Source organism: Tamandua tetradactyla, chromosome 14 (genome assembly GCF_023851605.1).
Source record: "Tamandua tetradactyla isolate mTamTet1 chromosome 14, mTamTet1.pri, whole genome shotgun sequence".
In the NCBI taxonomy this organism is placed as follows: Eukaryota; Metazoa; Chordata; class Mammalia; order Pilosa; family Myrmecophagidae; genus Tamandua; species Tamandua tetradactyla.
The window spans coordinates 66,524,472-66,541,056 of NC_135340.1; the positions used below are offsets into that span (position 1 = coordinate 66,524,472).

At 40.6% G+C, this 16,585-nt stretch overlaps 2 protein-coding genes across 6 annotated transcripts in view; one reads left to right on the forward strand and one right to left on the reverse strand.

Moving 5' to 3' along the window:
- The window catches only part of LOC143655461 (uncharacterized), a 51,833-nt gene extending 40,550 nt beyond the window's left edge, over positions 1-11,283 (reverse strand). The window contains exons 1-2 of the mRNA XM_077126737.1: positions 11,260-11,283; positions 9,890-10,732 (exon numbers count right to left, since the gene is read on the reverse strand). Of these exons, the coding sequence (XP_076982852.1) occupies positions 9,890-10,732; positions 11,260-11,283 (867 nt within the window). The remainder of the gene's footprint in view (positions 1-9,889; positions 10,733-11,259) is intronic.
- The window catches only part of TMOD2 (tropomodulin 2), a 67,235-nt gene continuing 60,836 nt past the window's right edge, over positions 10,187-16,585 (forward strand). Inside the window, exon 1 of one of the 5 annotated variants that reach the window (XM_077127902.1) lies at positions 10,187-10,341. The gene's annotated coding sequence lies outside the window, so the exon portion shown is untranslated. Of the gene's footprint in view, positions 10,342-10,493; positions 10,874-10,897; positions 11,006-11,574; positions 11,674-16,585 lie in introns of those variants that run through there. The other 4 variants (XM_077127896.1, XM_077127898.1, XM_077127900.1 and 1 more) reach the window with 4 other exon arrangements.

Genomic DNA, 16,585 nt, shown 5'->3' on the forward strand with positions numbered 1-16,585 from the left:
ACACCATATCAACAAATCAAAGCAGAAAAATCACATGATCATCTCAATTGATGCAGAGAAGGCATTTGACAAGATTCAACATCCTTTCCTGTTGAAAACACTTCAAAAGATAGGAATACAAGGGAACTTCCTTAAAATGATAGAGGGAATATATGAAAAACCCACAGCTAATATCATCCTCAATGGGGAAAAACTGAAAACTTTCCCCCTAAGATCAGGAACAAGACAAGGATGTCCACTATCACCACTATTATTCAACATTGTGTTGGAGTTTCTAGCCAGAGCAATTAGACAGGAAAAAGAAATACAAGGCATCAAAATTGGAAAGGAAGAAGTAAAACTATCACTGTTTGCAGACGATATGATACTATACGTCGAAAACCCGGAAAAATCCACAACAAAACTACTAGAGCTAATAAATGAGTACAGCAAAGTAGCAGGTTACAAGATCAACATTCAAAAATCTGTAGCGTTTCTATACACTAGCAATGAACAAGCGGAGGGGGAAATCAAGAAACGAATCCCATTTACAATTGCAACTAAAAGAATGAAATACCTAGGAATAAATTTAACTAAAGAGACAAAAAACCTATATAAAGAAAACTACAAAAAACTGTTAAAAGAAATCACAGAAGACCTAAATAGATGGAAGGGCATACCGTGTTCATGGATTGGAAGACTAAATATAGTTAAGATGTCAATCCTACCTAAATTGATTTACAGATTCAATGCAATACCAATCAAAATCCCAACAACTTATTTTTCAGAAATAGAAAAACCAATAAGCAAATTTATCTGGAAGGGCAGGGTGCCCCGAATTGCTAAAAACATCTTGAGGAAAAAAAATGAAGCTGGAGGTCTCGCGCTGCCTGACTTGAAGGCATATTATGAAGCCACAGTGGTCAAAACAGCATGGTATTGGCATAAAGATAGATATATCGACCAATGGAATCGAATAGAGTGCTCAGATATAGACCCTCTCATCTATGGACATTTGATCTTTGATAAGGCAGTCAAGTCAACTCACCTGGGACAGAACAGTCTCTTCAATAAATGGTGCCTAGAGAACTGGATATCTATATGCAAAAGAATGAAAGAAGACCTATATCTCACACCCTATACAAAAGTTAACTCAAAATGGACCAAAGATCTAAACATTAGGTCTAAGACCATTAGAGGAAACAGTTAGAGGGAAATGTTGGGAGATATCTTATGAATCATACAACTGGAGGTGGTTTTGTGGACCTTAAACCTAAAGCAAGAACACTGAAGAAGGAAATAAATAAATGGGAACTCCTCAAAATTAAACACTTTTGTGCATCAAAGAACTTCATCAAGAAAGTAGAAAGACAGCCTACACAATGGGAGACAATATTTGGAAATGACATATCAGATAACGGTCTAGTATCCAGAATTTATAAAGACATTGTCCAACTCAACAACAACAAAAAGACAGCCAACCCAATTACAAAATGGGAAAAAGACTTGAACAGACACCTATCAGAAGAGGAAATACAAATGGCCAAAAGCACATGAAGAGATGCTCAATGTCCCTGGCCATTAGAGAAGTGCAAATCAAAACCACAATGAGATATCATCTCACACCCACCAGAATGGCCATTATCAACAAAACAGAAAATGACAAGTGCTGGAGAGGATGCGGAGAAAGAGGCACACTTATCCACTGTTGGTGGGAATGTCAAATGGTGCAACCACTGTGGAAGGCAGTTTGGCAGTTCCTCAAAAAGCTGAATATAGAATTGCCATACGACCCAGCAATACCATTGCTGGGTATCTACTCAAAGGACTTAAGGGCAAAGACACAAATGGACATTTGCACACCAATGTTTATAGCAGCATCATTTACAATTGCAAAGAGATGGAATCAGCCAAAATCTCCATCAACAGAAGAGTGGCTAAACAAACTGGCATATACATACGATGGAATATTATGCAGCTTTAAGACAGGATAAACTTATGAAGCATGTAATAACATGGATGGACCTAGAGAACATTGTGCTGAGTGAGTCTAGCCAAAAACTAAAAGACAAATACTGTATGGTCCCACTGATGTGAACGGACATTCGAGAATAAACTTGGAATATGTCATTGGTAACAGAGTCCAGCAGGAGTTAGAAACAGGGTAAGATGATGGGTAATTGGAGCTGAAGGGATACAGACTGTGCAACAGGACTAGATACAAAAACTCAAAAATGGACAGCACAATAATACCTAATTGTAAAGTAATCATGTTGAAACACTGAAAGAAGCTGCATCTGAGCTATAGGGGTTTTTTTTTGTTTGTTTGTTTGTCTGTTTGTTTTTTTTACTATTATTATTACTTTTATTTCTTTTCTCTACACTAACATTCTATATCTTTTTCTGTTGTGTTGCTAGTTCTTCTAAACCGATGCAAATGTACTAAGAAACGATGATCATGCATCTATGTGATGATGTTAAGAATTACTGATTGCATATGTAGAATGGTATGATTTCTAAATGTTGGGTTAATTTCTTTTTTTCCATTAATTAATAAAAAAATAAAATCCATAAGGCAGGCTGTGAAGCCGTCGATTCTGATGGAGGGTCTGGACGAACTCCACAGGAAGTACTTGCTGGCCAAAGAAGGAAGAGAGACTGCCCCTTCTGAATCCTCCTTAAAAGGCTTCCAGTGATTAGACTGAGCATCAGTTATTGCAGAAGGCACTCTCTTTGGCTGATTACAAATGGAATCAGCTGTGTATGCAGCTGACATGATCATGATCTAATTCTATGAAATGTCCTCATTGTAACAGACAGGCCAGCACCTGCCCAACCAGGCAAACAGGTACCACCTCTTGGCCAAGTTGACACATGAAGCTGACCGTGACAAGGATGATGTTAGCTGGGGGTTTTCATATATTCTGTTTATCATGCTGAGGAAGTTCCCTTCTATTCCTATCCCTTGAAGTGTTTTCAACAAAAAAAGATGTTGAATTTTGTCAAATGTCTTTTCTGCATCAATTGAGAGATTGTGTGGCTTTTCGGCTTTGATTTGTTGATATGATGTATTACATTAATTGATTTTCTTATCTTGAACCATTCTTGCATGCCTGGGGTAAATCCTACTTAGTTATGGTGTATGCCTCTTTTAATGTGCTGCTGGGTTCAATTTGAAAGAATTTTATTGAGAGTTTTTGCATCTATATTCATTGGAGAGATTGGTCTGTAATTTTCTTTTGTTGTAGTATCTTTGTTTGGCTTTGGTATGAGGGTGATGGTGGCTTCAAAGAATGAGTTAGGTAGCCTTCCCTCTTTAATTTTTTTGAAGAGTTTGAGCAGGATTAGTACTAATTAGTGCTAAATATTCTTGAATATTTGGTAGAATTCACATGTGAAGCCATCTGGTCCTGGACTTCTCTTTTTTGGGAGCTTCTTAATGACTAATTCAATTTCTTTACTGGTGATTGGTTTGTTGAGGTCGTCCATTTCTTCTTGAGTCAATGTTGGTTGTTCATGCCTTTGTAAGAAGTTGTCCATTTCATCTGCATTGTCTAATTTATTAGCATAAAGTTGTTCACAGTATTCTCTCATTACCTCCTTTATTTCTGCAGGGTTAGTGGTTAGGTCTCCTCTTCCATTTCTGATTTTATTTATTTGCATCTTCTCTCTTCTTTTTGTCAAACTTGCTAAGGGTCCTTCAATTTCATTGATTTTCTTATAGAACCAACTTCTGGTTTTGTTGATTTTCTTGATTGTTTTCATGTTCTCAATTTCATTTATTTTTGCTCTAATCTTTGTTACTTCTTTCTTTTGCTTGCTTTGGGGTTAATTTGCTGTTCTTTCTCTAGTTCTTCCATGTGAACAGTCATTTCCTCAATTTTTACCCTCTCTTCATTTTTGATATAGGTATTTAGGCAATAAATTTCCCTCTTAGCACTGCCTTTGTTGCATCCCATAAATTTTGATATGTTGTGTTTTCAGTTTCATTTGCCTCTAGGTATTTACTGATTTCTCTTGTAATTTCTTCCTTGAACCACTGGTTGTTTAAGAGTGTGTTGTTGAGCTTCCATATATTTGTGAATTTTCTGGCCCTCTGCCTATTACTGATTTCCAACTTCATTCCTGTATGATCTGAGAAAGTGTTGTGTAAGATTTCAATCTTTTTAAATGTATTGAGACTTGCTTTGTGACTTGCATATGGTCTATCCTTGAGAATGATCCATGAGCACTTGAGGAAAAGGTGTATCTTGCTGTTGTGGGGTGTAATGTTCTAGAAATGTCTGTTAAGTCTAGTTCATTTATTGTATTAATCCTTTGTCTAGATGTTCTGTCCACTGATGAGAGCGGGGAATTGAAGTCTCCGACTATTATGGTAGATGTGTCTATTTCTCTTTTCAGTATTTTCAGTGTTTGCCTCATGTATTTTGGAGCACTCTGTTTCGGTGCATAAATATTTATGATTGTTATGTCTTCTTTTTTAATTGTTCCTTTTATTAATATATAGTGTCCTTGTCTCTTTTAATTGCTTTACATTTGAAGTCTAATTTGTTGGATATTAGTATAGCTACTCCTGTTCTTTTCTGACTGTTGTTTACATGAAATATCTTTTCCCAACCTTTCACTTTCAACCTATGTTTATCCTTGGGTCTAAGATGCGTTTCCTGTAGACAGCATATAGATGGGTCCTGTTTTTTAATCCATTCTGCCAGTCTCTGTCTTTAGATTTTGAGTTCAAACCATTAACATTTAGTGGTATTACTGTAAGGGGAGTAATCTCTTCTATGATTTTGTCTTTTGGATTTTATATGTCTTATCTAATTTTCTTTCTTTTTACCTTTACTGATAGTCTTCATTTCTACATTCTTCTCCACACCTCTCTCTCTCTTGTCTTTTCCTATCTGTCTCTAGTGCTCCCTTTAGTATTTCTTGCAGAGTCGGTCTCTTGGTCACAAATTCCCCAGTGATTTTCTTGTCTGAAAATGTTTTAATTCCCTCCTTGTTCTAGTTTGCTAGCTGCCAGAATGCAATATACTAGAGATGCAATGGCTTTTAAAAAGGGGAATTTAATAAATTGCAAGTTTACAGTTCTAAGGCCAAGAAAATGTCCCAGTTAAAACAAGTCTATAGAAATGTCCAATCTAAGGCATCCAATGAAAGATACCTTGGCTCAAGAAGGCCAATGAAGTTCAGGGTTTCTCTTTCAAGTGGAAACACACACGGCAAACACAGTCAGAGCTTTTCTGGAAAGGCATGTGGCAAACATGGGGTCATCTGCTAGCTTTCTCTCCTGGCTTTCTGTTTCATGAAGCTCCCTAGGAGGTATTTTCCTTCTTCATCTCAAAGGTCACTGGCTTGTGGACTCTCTGCTTCATGGCTATGTCATTCTCAGCTGTCTCAGAATCTCCCTCATTCCCCAAAATGTTTCCTCTTTTATAGGATTCCAGTAAACTAATCAAGAGCCACCCGAATGGGTGTAGACATGTCTATACCTAATCCATCCTAACTCTTGATTGAATTGCATCTCCAGAGAGCTGATCCAATTACAGATTCAAACATACAGTATCAAACAGGGATTATTCTGCCTTTATGAAACAGGATTTTGATTAAAATATGGCTTTTCTAGGGTACATACGTCCTTTCAAACCAGCACACCCCTCATTTTTGAAGGATAATTTTGCTAGATATAGAATTCTTGGTTGGCAGTTTTTCTCTTCTAGTATCTTAAATATATCATACCACTGTCTTCTCACCTCCATGGTTTCTGCTGAGAAATCTATGCATAGACTTATTGGGCTTCCCTTATATGTGATGGATTGCTTTTCTCTTGCTGCTTTCAAAATTCTTTCTCTTTGACATCTGACATTCTGATTAGTAAGTGTCTTGGAGTACATTCATTTGGATCTATTCTGTTTGGGGTATGCTGCATTTCTTGGATCTGTAATTTTAAGTCTTTCATAAGAGTTGGGAAATTTTCAATGATAATTTCTTCCACTAGTTTTTCTCCTCCTTTTCCCTTTTCTTCTCCTTTGGGACACCCACAACATGTATATTCATGCGCTTAATGTTGTCATTCAATTCTCTGAGTCCCTGCTCATATTTTTCCATTCTATTCCCTATATTTTCTTTTGCTTGTCAGATTTCAGATGTCCCATCCTCCAGTCTACTAATCCTATCTTCTTCCTCTTGAAATCTAGCATTGTAGGCTTCCATTGTTTTTTTCATCTCTTCTACTGTGCCTTTCATTCCCATAAGTTCTGTAATTTGTTTTTTCTGACTTTCAATTTCAATTTCTTCTTTTTTTTTCATCCCTTGCCTTCTTTATATCCTCCCTCAATTCACTGATTTGATTTTTGATGAGATTTTCCATGTCTGTTTGAACATCCTGAATTAATTGTTTCAACTCCTGTATCTCATATGAATTGTTGGTTTGTACCTTTGATTAGGCCATATCTTCAATCCTAGTATGATTTTTTTTTTTTTTTTGCTGGCATCTAGGCATTCATTTCCTTAATTAATTTAGTCTGGAGATTTTTTTCACTTTTTTTTTTACCTAGGATTTTCTTGCTGGATGACTTTGTTGTCTATCTGTTCTTTGATATTCAGTTCAGCTTATTCTGTATCTGTAGCTTAGGTTTTGTTTAACAGATGAGAATTTTTCAGCTCTTGTTTTCTTGTTTCTTGCCCTGCCTGTATGGTGCCTCCCCCCAACCCCCCCTTCCCCCACCTTAGGAGGATCTACTTAGGTATACCCCAGTCAGATTTTTCCAGACCAAACTGGCCTCCTCTCAGGAGCAAAAAGTCACCTGTGTCAGTTTTCCCTGAGGCTTAAATTCAGCAGGTTGAAAAACTTTCCTATGAAGCTTCTAAACTGTGTTTTTCCTATCCTGCCCAGTATGTGGCATTCATCCGCCTGCAGGTCCCACCAGCCTTAAGTGATGAGGTGCCTTTAATTTCAGCAGACTTTCCCTACAGCACGTGGTTGAGACAGAGGAGAGGTTGTAGGCTGGCTTTAATCACTTCAGGTTTCCAGACCCTGGGGTCTGAATTCCTTGAGGGAGGAATTCCACCTGAGCTGGGCCCCATTCCTCTCCTGGGGAAGATACAGCCTCCAGATAAACTCTTAGACAAGCTTAATTCTGCCCTTGCCTGGGGCAGTTGGAGTTTCAGAAGACTTGCAGTTGTTTGCAAAGAGCAGTCAAGCCATAGAAGCACAGCCACAAAAAAGAAAAGAAAAGAAAAACAACCCTTTTCAGAGCAGGACCCCCGTTCCAGGGGTTTGCCAATCAAGAGCTTAAGTTGGTATGTTGCTCTGTGTATCTCCAGGTCCTATGTGCCCCCTCCTTTCCATCAGGGCCCTTTCAAATACTTTGTGCTGTCTGATCCAGAAAAACCGTTTTGTTTTGTTTTGTTTTTCTTTTCCCATCGGCCCTGCCGCCTCTGCACGGAGGTAAAAACCAGCAACCTCAGCTTTTACTCCAGGTTCAGCTGAGCTGGAGGCCTATTTTTAGTAGTCAGAATTTGTTAACTAATTCCACAATTGGAGCTTGGTAGAGCTCAGCCTCTTGCACTAGTCAAGTCCCTTTCCTTTCCCCTTTGGGAACCAGACTGTGGGGGAGGAACCCAACCCGTCGCTGCTTGGGGGACTCACAGTTCTGGGTGGGATTGCAGCCGGCCCAGCTTCTCCAGAATGGTGTACACTGTGTGTCTAGTCACTGATCTGGCCTCAGCAGTTGTTCTGTACTGTTCCTGGCTATTTACTAGCTGCTCTGGAAGATGAACTAAATCCCACACCTCACTAAGCCAGCATCTCGTTACCCTCAGTCTCCATTAAATTTTAACATTTGAAATAATAAGGTTAAGTGTTCCACTTTTCTCACTGATCCATTAACACCTACTAACTTCTAGCACTCTTGGGACAAACAAAACTTGATGAGAAGTACCTTTTAACAATTTACTTTCTTTAAGTTGGTATCACATCCTATCATCCTCTTAGAGCTTATATCTGGACTTTTGTATTTCTGCTTTGACTGCCATTTATGATTTTAAGTTAAGAAATCGTAATTATGCCTGCTTCCATTCATTTATATGCCTATTCCCTTTCCTTTCACTGCTTCTGAAATAACGTTCCATTTAGTTCATCAAATGCAGCCATCTTCCTTGTGGGGAACCACACGCAAGCCAAAGAGAAACACAGTACACCATCAAGTACCTTTGCTGTATCAGGCTTTGCTACCCTTTATTACAATCTGAATGAAATTGCTTTATTATTTTCAGTTTATGCCTGCCATCAGCTTTCTCAGGGAAAAGTGCTAGCTTGATATGTAAGCAGACCCATTCTTACTTTACAGAAGGCTATGATTTGTAACAAACACACAATGTAAAAAATCAAAGAGACCATGTTTGTTACACAGGACATTTGGATGGCAAATGTACAGGAAAATTTGGGAACATGATTTAAACCAATTTGGTCACACCTCTATTTCATTTAACTCTTTGCAGCTCATATTTGTCATTTTGGTGAGGAAGCCCAGGGTAGTCTCTTGTTATGTTGATAGTGGAAAGAATACTGGACTCTCAGCCAGTCGCTACTGTGTCCCATTATTCATCATGCTAATCCCAAGAGTTTTACAGAATTAACTTTATGTTCTGATCCAGCCTGGCTGCTGCGGAGCTATGGTCCTGTTCTGAAGTGTAAAAGGACTGACAGAACTGAGTGTGCCTTCTCGGGAAAGGCCCAGAGTGCTCAGAGTCAAGGAGAGAAGACAGGCTTAATGAACAGCTGGGTGACCTTGAACAAGTCACATCACCTTTCTGAGCTTCTTATAACTCCAACTAGAGAAAAATCCCCACGCTGCCCATCTCACGGGGTTGTAGCAAAAATCAAATGAGAACATGAACAGGAAAGCATTTTCACACATGCAAGGGGGTGTTGTTTTCAACTATGGAATTTCCTCTGCAGCATTTTTTTGGTGGTGAGGAGTTAGGGGGGTTTACATGATTCCTGAACATGCCAGACCAGATTACAATGCTGTTTTATCTTCATTCACTCTTCCTTTATTTTAGAAAGAGATTATACAGGCAATGCTGCATTCATGTCTTTAGTTCATTGTTGTTCCATCACATCTCTAAGAGGCCAATCCTATCATAATGTGAAAAAAACTGCAGAGCAACAACTTACTAAACTCAACATACCTTAACCTGTAAAGTTACGTGTAACTTTGGGTTACACACAAGGTATGCTGCGGCAAAGGTTCAAATTGGACAGAGAGACCACAGCTAATTTTAAAAAGCTTCCGGATGGTAACCCTATTATGCCATGTATTTGAATAATTTTGGTCTTTGTCCTGTGTCACCCCACTACTCTTCCAAGTTTCAGAGAAACACAGTATTTCCTCTGTTTTTGTAGCCCCCATGAACCTGGCAGAGTGCACGTCTCAGTATGTATTCCGGGATGAAGTCTGCCCAGCCCAACAAGACCATTATTTTTCGCGTAGCACTACAGGGCTTCTCACGAAACTCCCAGGGAGTTTCCACTAAGTGCCAAACACCGTGCCAGATGATTTCACATACCCGACCTCACTCCTACCTGTTCAAGCTTTTTTTAAAAACATTTAATTTAATTTATTTTTTCCTCTTCAAGCTTTAAGTCTATTTTCCAGATGAGGAAGCTAAGGCTCAGACAAGTCGTCGAGTCTCACCGCTAGTGAAGCCTCCCCGCGTCGTGAACACTTCAACACCGTCCCTCACCCCATCACTTTAACCCTTGTTTACATCCCCACCCCACCCAAGGATCTTCCTTCCCACGCCCCAGCCCCCGGCTCATTTAAAGCCAGTACATCGTAAGTCTGGCCTGGTCGGTACCTGAGCCCGGACTTAACAAGGCTTCCGTATAAAGATGTTCACTCACCAAATGCTCCTCACCAGCTTGAAAAGCCTTTACCACCCACCCTTTTCGCAGCCTCCAGCTTCTCAAAAGAGCCGGCGCAGGTTTTTTCAAAAGCCTAGGTTCCCCCTCCTCTGCAGCACAGCGGTTATGCGTCCCGACACATACTGCGGGAGAGAACATCCGCATGTGTGCCGAGCTGAGGAGAATCCCAGAGCCTGGGCGAGGCGGGCGGGCGGGCGGGCGCCGGGTTTGGGCAGCCGGGCTTTTGCCAGGCAGCGCGTCGCCCAGCAAACTACGCTTCCCAGCCTGCTCCGCTGCGGCCGCGCGCCGATGCGCAGCGCGCGCACAGAGGGCCTGGGGTCGGGAGCCTCCTGTTGATCGCCGAGCTCGCCCAGCACGGCGCCGCCCTTCTGTTTCTGCGGGACTGCGGACTGACCGCCGGGACCGCGGCTCCTGAATGGGCGCACCGATAGGTAAGAGCGCCGGGGACAGGTGGGGACCTCCCGGTCCGCAGCGCAGTGGTGGCTGCGCCCTTCCTTGCCTGCTGGAGGATGTTTTGTGGCGTGAGCGCTCCGCGGGGCTGGCGCGCACAGCCCCGGGGCAGCCTCTTTGCCTCCCCAGCTGCACCCGCTGTGCGGGGCGGTGGGGCGCTGCGCCCCAGCCATGTGGAGCAGAGCCTGGCGGTGCGAGGCGCCCTTGGGATATGTGTCCCACGCCCTGCACTGCGGCTTCGCAGCCTCTGCAACCCGCTGGGCTGCTGCAGTGAGATCTCGGTCTCCTGTCTTTCCCAGACTGCTGGACTGGGTTTTTTCCACGCCGGGCTTTGTTCCCCACTTTCTCCTCTCCTATGAAGGCTTCTGGAGTCTAAGACATCTCACTGCCTAGTTAACGCAGGCGACCGGAAAGGGGAGACCGCGCCGGCATCTTTTTCTTAAATCCCTAGAGCTGTCAATTGCGAGGCGGTTCAGGCTTTGAGAGTGGCGTTGACAAAACAGCCGGATGCAGGTCTTCTAGACCTTTATTTTGTTCTGGTTAGAGTAATGGTACTAAATGCTCCCTTGAGTCTTCCTACATTTTCTCTGTTGGTCTGCAGAAATGAAGATTGATTTTTTTTTTAATAACAAAAGCCTCACAATGGTAATTTTTACTTAAAATATTTAAAGATAGAAAGGTGAAGCGATTAAAATGCAAATGAGCGATGGAGGAGCCTGTGTATGCTCTGGCTTGGTTTGTGCCCATTAAGCCTCTGAATCTCGAGGTGCTTGGGAAGGGACTGAGAGGAACATCAGAGGAGGTATTGTAAAAGTCCTAGGGACCTTGGACAAGTCCCTTCATCTCTTTGAGCTTTTTCTCTATGTAAAATGGGACTTTGGGGCTAAATGTTTTCTAACCCTCTGCTCTTCCGAGGATTTCATATCCGGGAACTGAAAACACCGTTAAAAAAAAAAAAAAAAAGCAGCTTGATTGTGACATAACAAGCGGTTTATCCTAGTGAGGAGGTAAATTCAGGGTTTAAGCAATCTGATTAAAAAAAAAACTGATTTCCTTTGCTATCTTCAGTCTCACCCCATAAATATGTATTATTAACCCTTTAAATTTTTGCAAGTTACTATAAATTGGTAGGCAACAGTTTTTTGGTTTTTTTTTTTTTTTAATTTGCTGAAGTTAAAAAGTGATGAGGTAAAGAGAGGAGGCCCTAGGGCTGGGCCACTGTGCTCAAAGGTGGTCAGCAGGGAAGAGGAGAGGAGGGGAGCCGGAGGAAGGGAAGATGTTCCAGCCAGAAGTAATCAGAATGTATATATATGGTAAAGAGAGAATTGGTACTGGTGGGTCATTGTTTGAAAAATAAATACACAATAGAAAAATGAGAGAATCAGAAAATTAATACTATGCAAACACTAACAACTGACTCAAGCAAGAACTGGCCAACATACAAAAACCTTTTGAATGGAAGGTTATGGGGATACAGGATTTTCATATTGTTTCAAAGTATCTTTCCACAGATTACATTGAGAAAATGCAGCTTTACATTGGAGAGATGAGGAGGTCATCATTCTAACCAAGTGGTTAGCTTGGCACCAATTATGAGCCTTCTGTTGTGATGCTATAGGAAGGTCATAACCTCACCCTTGGTAGTGCTCCTGCCAAAAATGTTTAACTTGAATCTAATTGGGAGGAAACAATCTGGCAAATCCAGAATGTAGGGCATTCTGAAAGACAATTGGCCAAAAAATTTTTTTTACTGTGATGTTATCAGAAACAACTTGTGGGAGGGGGTGTAGATGGAACTATTGTAGATTAAAAGACTACAGTGATGTAACAACCAACTGGGATATGTGAACTTTGGATCCTAGATCAGAAATAAACTAGCTAAAAAAGATAGTTTGGAGACAGTTGGGGGTATTTGAATATGTACTATTTGTCAGATAATGTCAGGGAATTACTGTTAATTTTCTTAGTTGTAATGGTGGTACTGTGATTATGTAGTAGACTCCTCAATCTTTGGAGATGTGGTCTTAGTATTAGGTGAAAGAGCATGGTACCTGCAAATTACTTTCAGCTGGTTGGGGAATGGGGTGAAATGCATATCCAGAGAGGAGAAGAGCAGTCAGCTCAAGAATGTGGTATATGTAGTAAAATGATGATAGTTGGTGAATTAAGGAGAATGGGATACAGGTGTTTATTATACTAATTTGACTTTTCTATAGATTTGAATTTTTAAAATAATTTGGGGAGATAAATAAAATAAAGAAAAATATTGAGGGGGACTGTGTGGTTAGTGACAGACAGCTGTAGTACATGTATTGGGAACTCTTTGACTTAAGTTCCCAAGGTTTAAATCCTGTTGGGGCTGTGAAGTGGGGTCAGGGACCTTTTTTGGTTTATATTGACTACTGTCAATCTCCTAGCTCCTACTCAAAGGATTAGTCATTTCCCAAACCTTAAAAATTGTAGCCCTATCCAAAAACCATACTGACAGTACTGTCCCTTTCTTCTCTATATTCTGAGATTTGCATCATTGTGGAAGTTTGGGAACACAGGTGGTGGTTTGTTTTCGCTTGGGTTGTGGAAACTGTTGGGGAAAGAACAAATCCTGTTTTTTTGACTCAAGTTTTTATCTCATCACTTTATGTGTAAATCACATGCAATGACGTGTTTTCCTTATGGACTGTGACTATTTCAGAGAGGTTCATAGAAGGCATGTCCTGAAGAGATTTCCTGTTTCCAAGAAAGTGACATTAATTTTTAAGCTCTAACAATCTTTTCTATAGCACCCCTTGCTACAAGGTATTTTTGCTATACCTGGATTTGATCTGTGTATGTGCGTGGGTGGGTGTGTGTCCATGTGCTTACAGGGGTTTCTAGGAAACTTTTAAAGTATATACATTTCCCTGTATGGATGTCTAAGATAGCATATGTCTATCTGTGAATATCTCAATCAGTATTCCCCCAAAGATATAGAATGTTAGTAAAGCATTATAAGAAAAATAAGTGCCTAGACAAATAGATTTGGGAAACACTAGGTTAAACAGAGTTGAAAAGATTTGTTTACTCAGAATTTTCCAGAGTCTTTTATGGGATAATGATTATTATGCATTAGATAGAGGCAGGGATGAGGGTGTCTGTAGGCTATGGTTTGAAATGTTTCCCAAACCTGAGTGACAACAGAATCCTCTGTTTATAGTATCTTGGGGGACTAGTGTTACAAGGAATCAACTCTGGGAATCACTACCTTTCAAATATTTTGGAGTGGAAAGTCAGGACATGTGAATAAAAGTATAGGTGGCAAGTATTGTGCCTCCAGTTACCTATAGATTAAAATCCACATTTCAATTTTGGCTATAATTGATTGTAACTGTTTGACCCTAATCTACTTTTACAACCTTAATTTCGTGTAAGCTGTCTTGCTTAGTGCTTTGCTTGTATATTTTGAACTGTTTTTACACCAAAAAGTATTTTATATATAACCTTTGATGGCTTTGTTGGTTGATAAAGCAAAATGCCACTGTTCTGGCATGGCTCTTAAACCCAGTTGGGCATAGCTGCCATTCCTCCAAAACCAATTTGAGTTCCTTAGTCCTCGTCCTATATTTCAGCATGACCTTCCTCAAAGATGTGATTTAGTGCTATTTCTCCTTTTATGTTTTGCGCTCCTTTTTTGGCATAACGGCTGCCCCATCAATTATCTCTTTCATGTGTGCCACCAGTATTCCTGGATTCCCTTAGTCTCAGCTGGATGGAGTAAGAATGGTAAGGTCAGCTCATTCTAGGACTGAGCTCATAAAACAGGGCATGTAGCCACCTGTGGCAAGCCTGGACTTGTAAGGAGCAAATCTGGGGAACTAGCCCTAAGAAAGAACCAGCATGCCCTTCATCAGAGTGGTTGGACAGTTCTGGAGTCTAGTGAGCTGGGCTGATATTCAGCCAGTAGGTGTGAGTACAGCCATCCCTTTTATTGATAGCTGATACCCATTCTGATTGGGGAGTCCCCATTCTACACCAATTGCTAAATGTTTTGTGTGTCGTTCTGGTCAGTAGTCATGAGTCATGGTACACACAGCACCTACAGGTCATAACAAAACACAGATCAAAACCTAGCTGGGGTGCAAATGCTGGAGAGACAATTAGGAAAGTCAAAGACCACATAAGCAGGCAGAAGTCAGGAGGGCACACCAATTGAAGGATGAAGATCAGGGAACCCACGGTGCCAGTCAGGAAGTCAAAGCCTGTAAGTTCCCAAAGGCAAGATGAGGGGACATGGCTAGAACTGACAGGTTACTAAAAACCAGGAAGACACAGGTACTGCCAAGCGAAAGGCACTGGGGGTAGATAGAGTTCAAGAAATAGGAACTTAAAGTAATTCAGAAGATAGGGGTAAGGAAGATAGTGTCTATATTTTAGAGACACACATACTCTTTGAGACCAATGGAAGAAAGGTTTATTTGATCTGGAACTGAAATTTTCTATAGTGCATAATCTAATTCAACATATCTGTATAGATCATTTGAGCAACTGAAACATAGAGAGCACAGAAAGAGAAAGAGGTCCTTTAATCCTGTACAGATTATTGTAATGCCTGGAAACATCCTATAGTATATTAACCAGATAATCAAAAACTATTGGCAAAGTCCCCTGAGGGAGGGGAGAAAGACTATGGAACTACTTAACCTTACCATCAGGAAATCCTCTGATACTGTGTCAAACTTTAGGGACACCCAAATCAATAGGCCATGCCCTCTATCATGAGGCTTACTCTTGTGAAGCTTATGTTGGTAACCTAGAAGCTTAGACTAGCTATAGGCATGCCTAAGAGTTGCTTCTGAAGGACCTGAGTTGTTGCTCAGATGTGGTCTCCGTCTCTCTAAGCTCAACTGTGCAAGTGAAATCATTGTCCTCCCCCTACGTGGCACGAGACTTCCAGGGGTGAAAGGACTCCCAGGGATGAATCCAGACCTGGCACCATGGGATCAACAATTCCATCCTGACCAAATGGGGGAAAATAAGTGTAATTAATAAAGTATCAGTGGCAGAGAGAGTTCAAATAGAGTCAAGAGGCTACTTTGGAGGTGCTCTTAAGCTAGCTTCAGGTAGACCGTGCTACCTATCATAACCTGCTAACCCCCAACCAGGACTATTCTAGCCAATCCTAAAGAACACCTAGGGCAATATAAGATTCCACAAGGGTTCCAGGCACTAGAGTAACTTGCCAGAAACCTACAACCTCCAGATAGGTCCCTGATTCAGATAAGTCCTGAAACCTAGCCCAGCCTCTCTAGAACATCAGCTAGTTCCATTTCCCTACCCCATATTAGTGACAGACCCTTCCAATATCAAAAATTTAGAATTGCCATAGCCCAAACAACCCTAGTGAGAGGTGTGGAAAAATCAAAATCGATGGTGGAATTATACATAGAAGATAGGACTTAATAAATGAATATGAATGCCAAATCATTAAATCTATGTCTTTTTTAATCTCCAATGTTTTAGAGCAGCTAGAAGTAAAAACCTAAAATTCTGAAATTGTAACCCATGTCAAAGTTTGAAAGTTCTACAATTAATTGTGGTGCTGTGCTTGGAAATTTATAGCTTTTTTGTATATATGTTATTGTTCACAAAAAAAGAAGGAAAAAAAGCTGATAGTGATGATAAAAAAATATTTAAGCCCTCTAGTCTCCTATATTCTGGAGCAGTTAGAAGGAAAAATATGAGAGGATCATATGGTAGCCCATGACAAACTCTGGGATCTATCATGTAACCACTTTTTGAAGAGTGCTTTGAAAACTATTGCTTTTTTATTTCTTTGCTTTGTATATCTGTTATACTATACAATAAAAAAAAGTTAAAGAAAAAGAAATAGGAACTCCTCAGAAAACAGAGAAGAAAGAGGTCCAGACAGAGGGAGGAGGCAGCAGCAGGTGGGAGACCTTGCTAACATAATTAGAGAACAGGTGGTAGACTGGACAGACAGTAATACTTCCATGCAAAAGAACTTCTCCCCTATCCAGGAAGCTTCTAGGCCATTTCCTGTCAAGGTGGAAGCCGGTATTGCAGCTTGACCAGCCTGTACCGTTACAGCTTGCTACTCTTGGCAGACACTGATCCAAGGCTCTTAAAGGACACTGCTTCTCCATATTTAACAAATCCTAAGGAGGAAAACAGAGGGACAGAATACCCCAGAAATATTATTCCTAGACAAAGAACAAAAGAGAAGTAGCT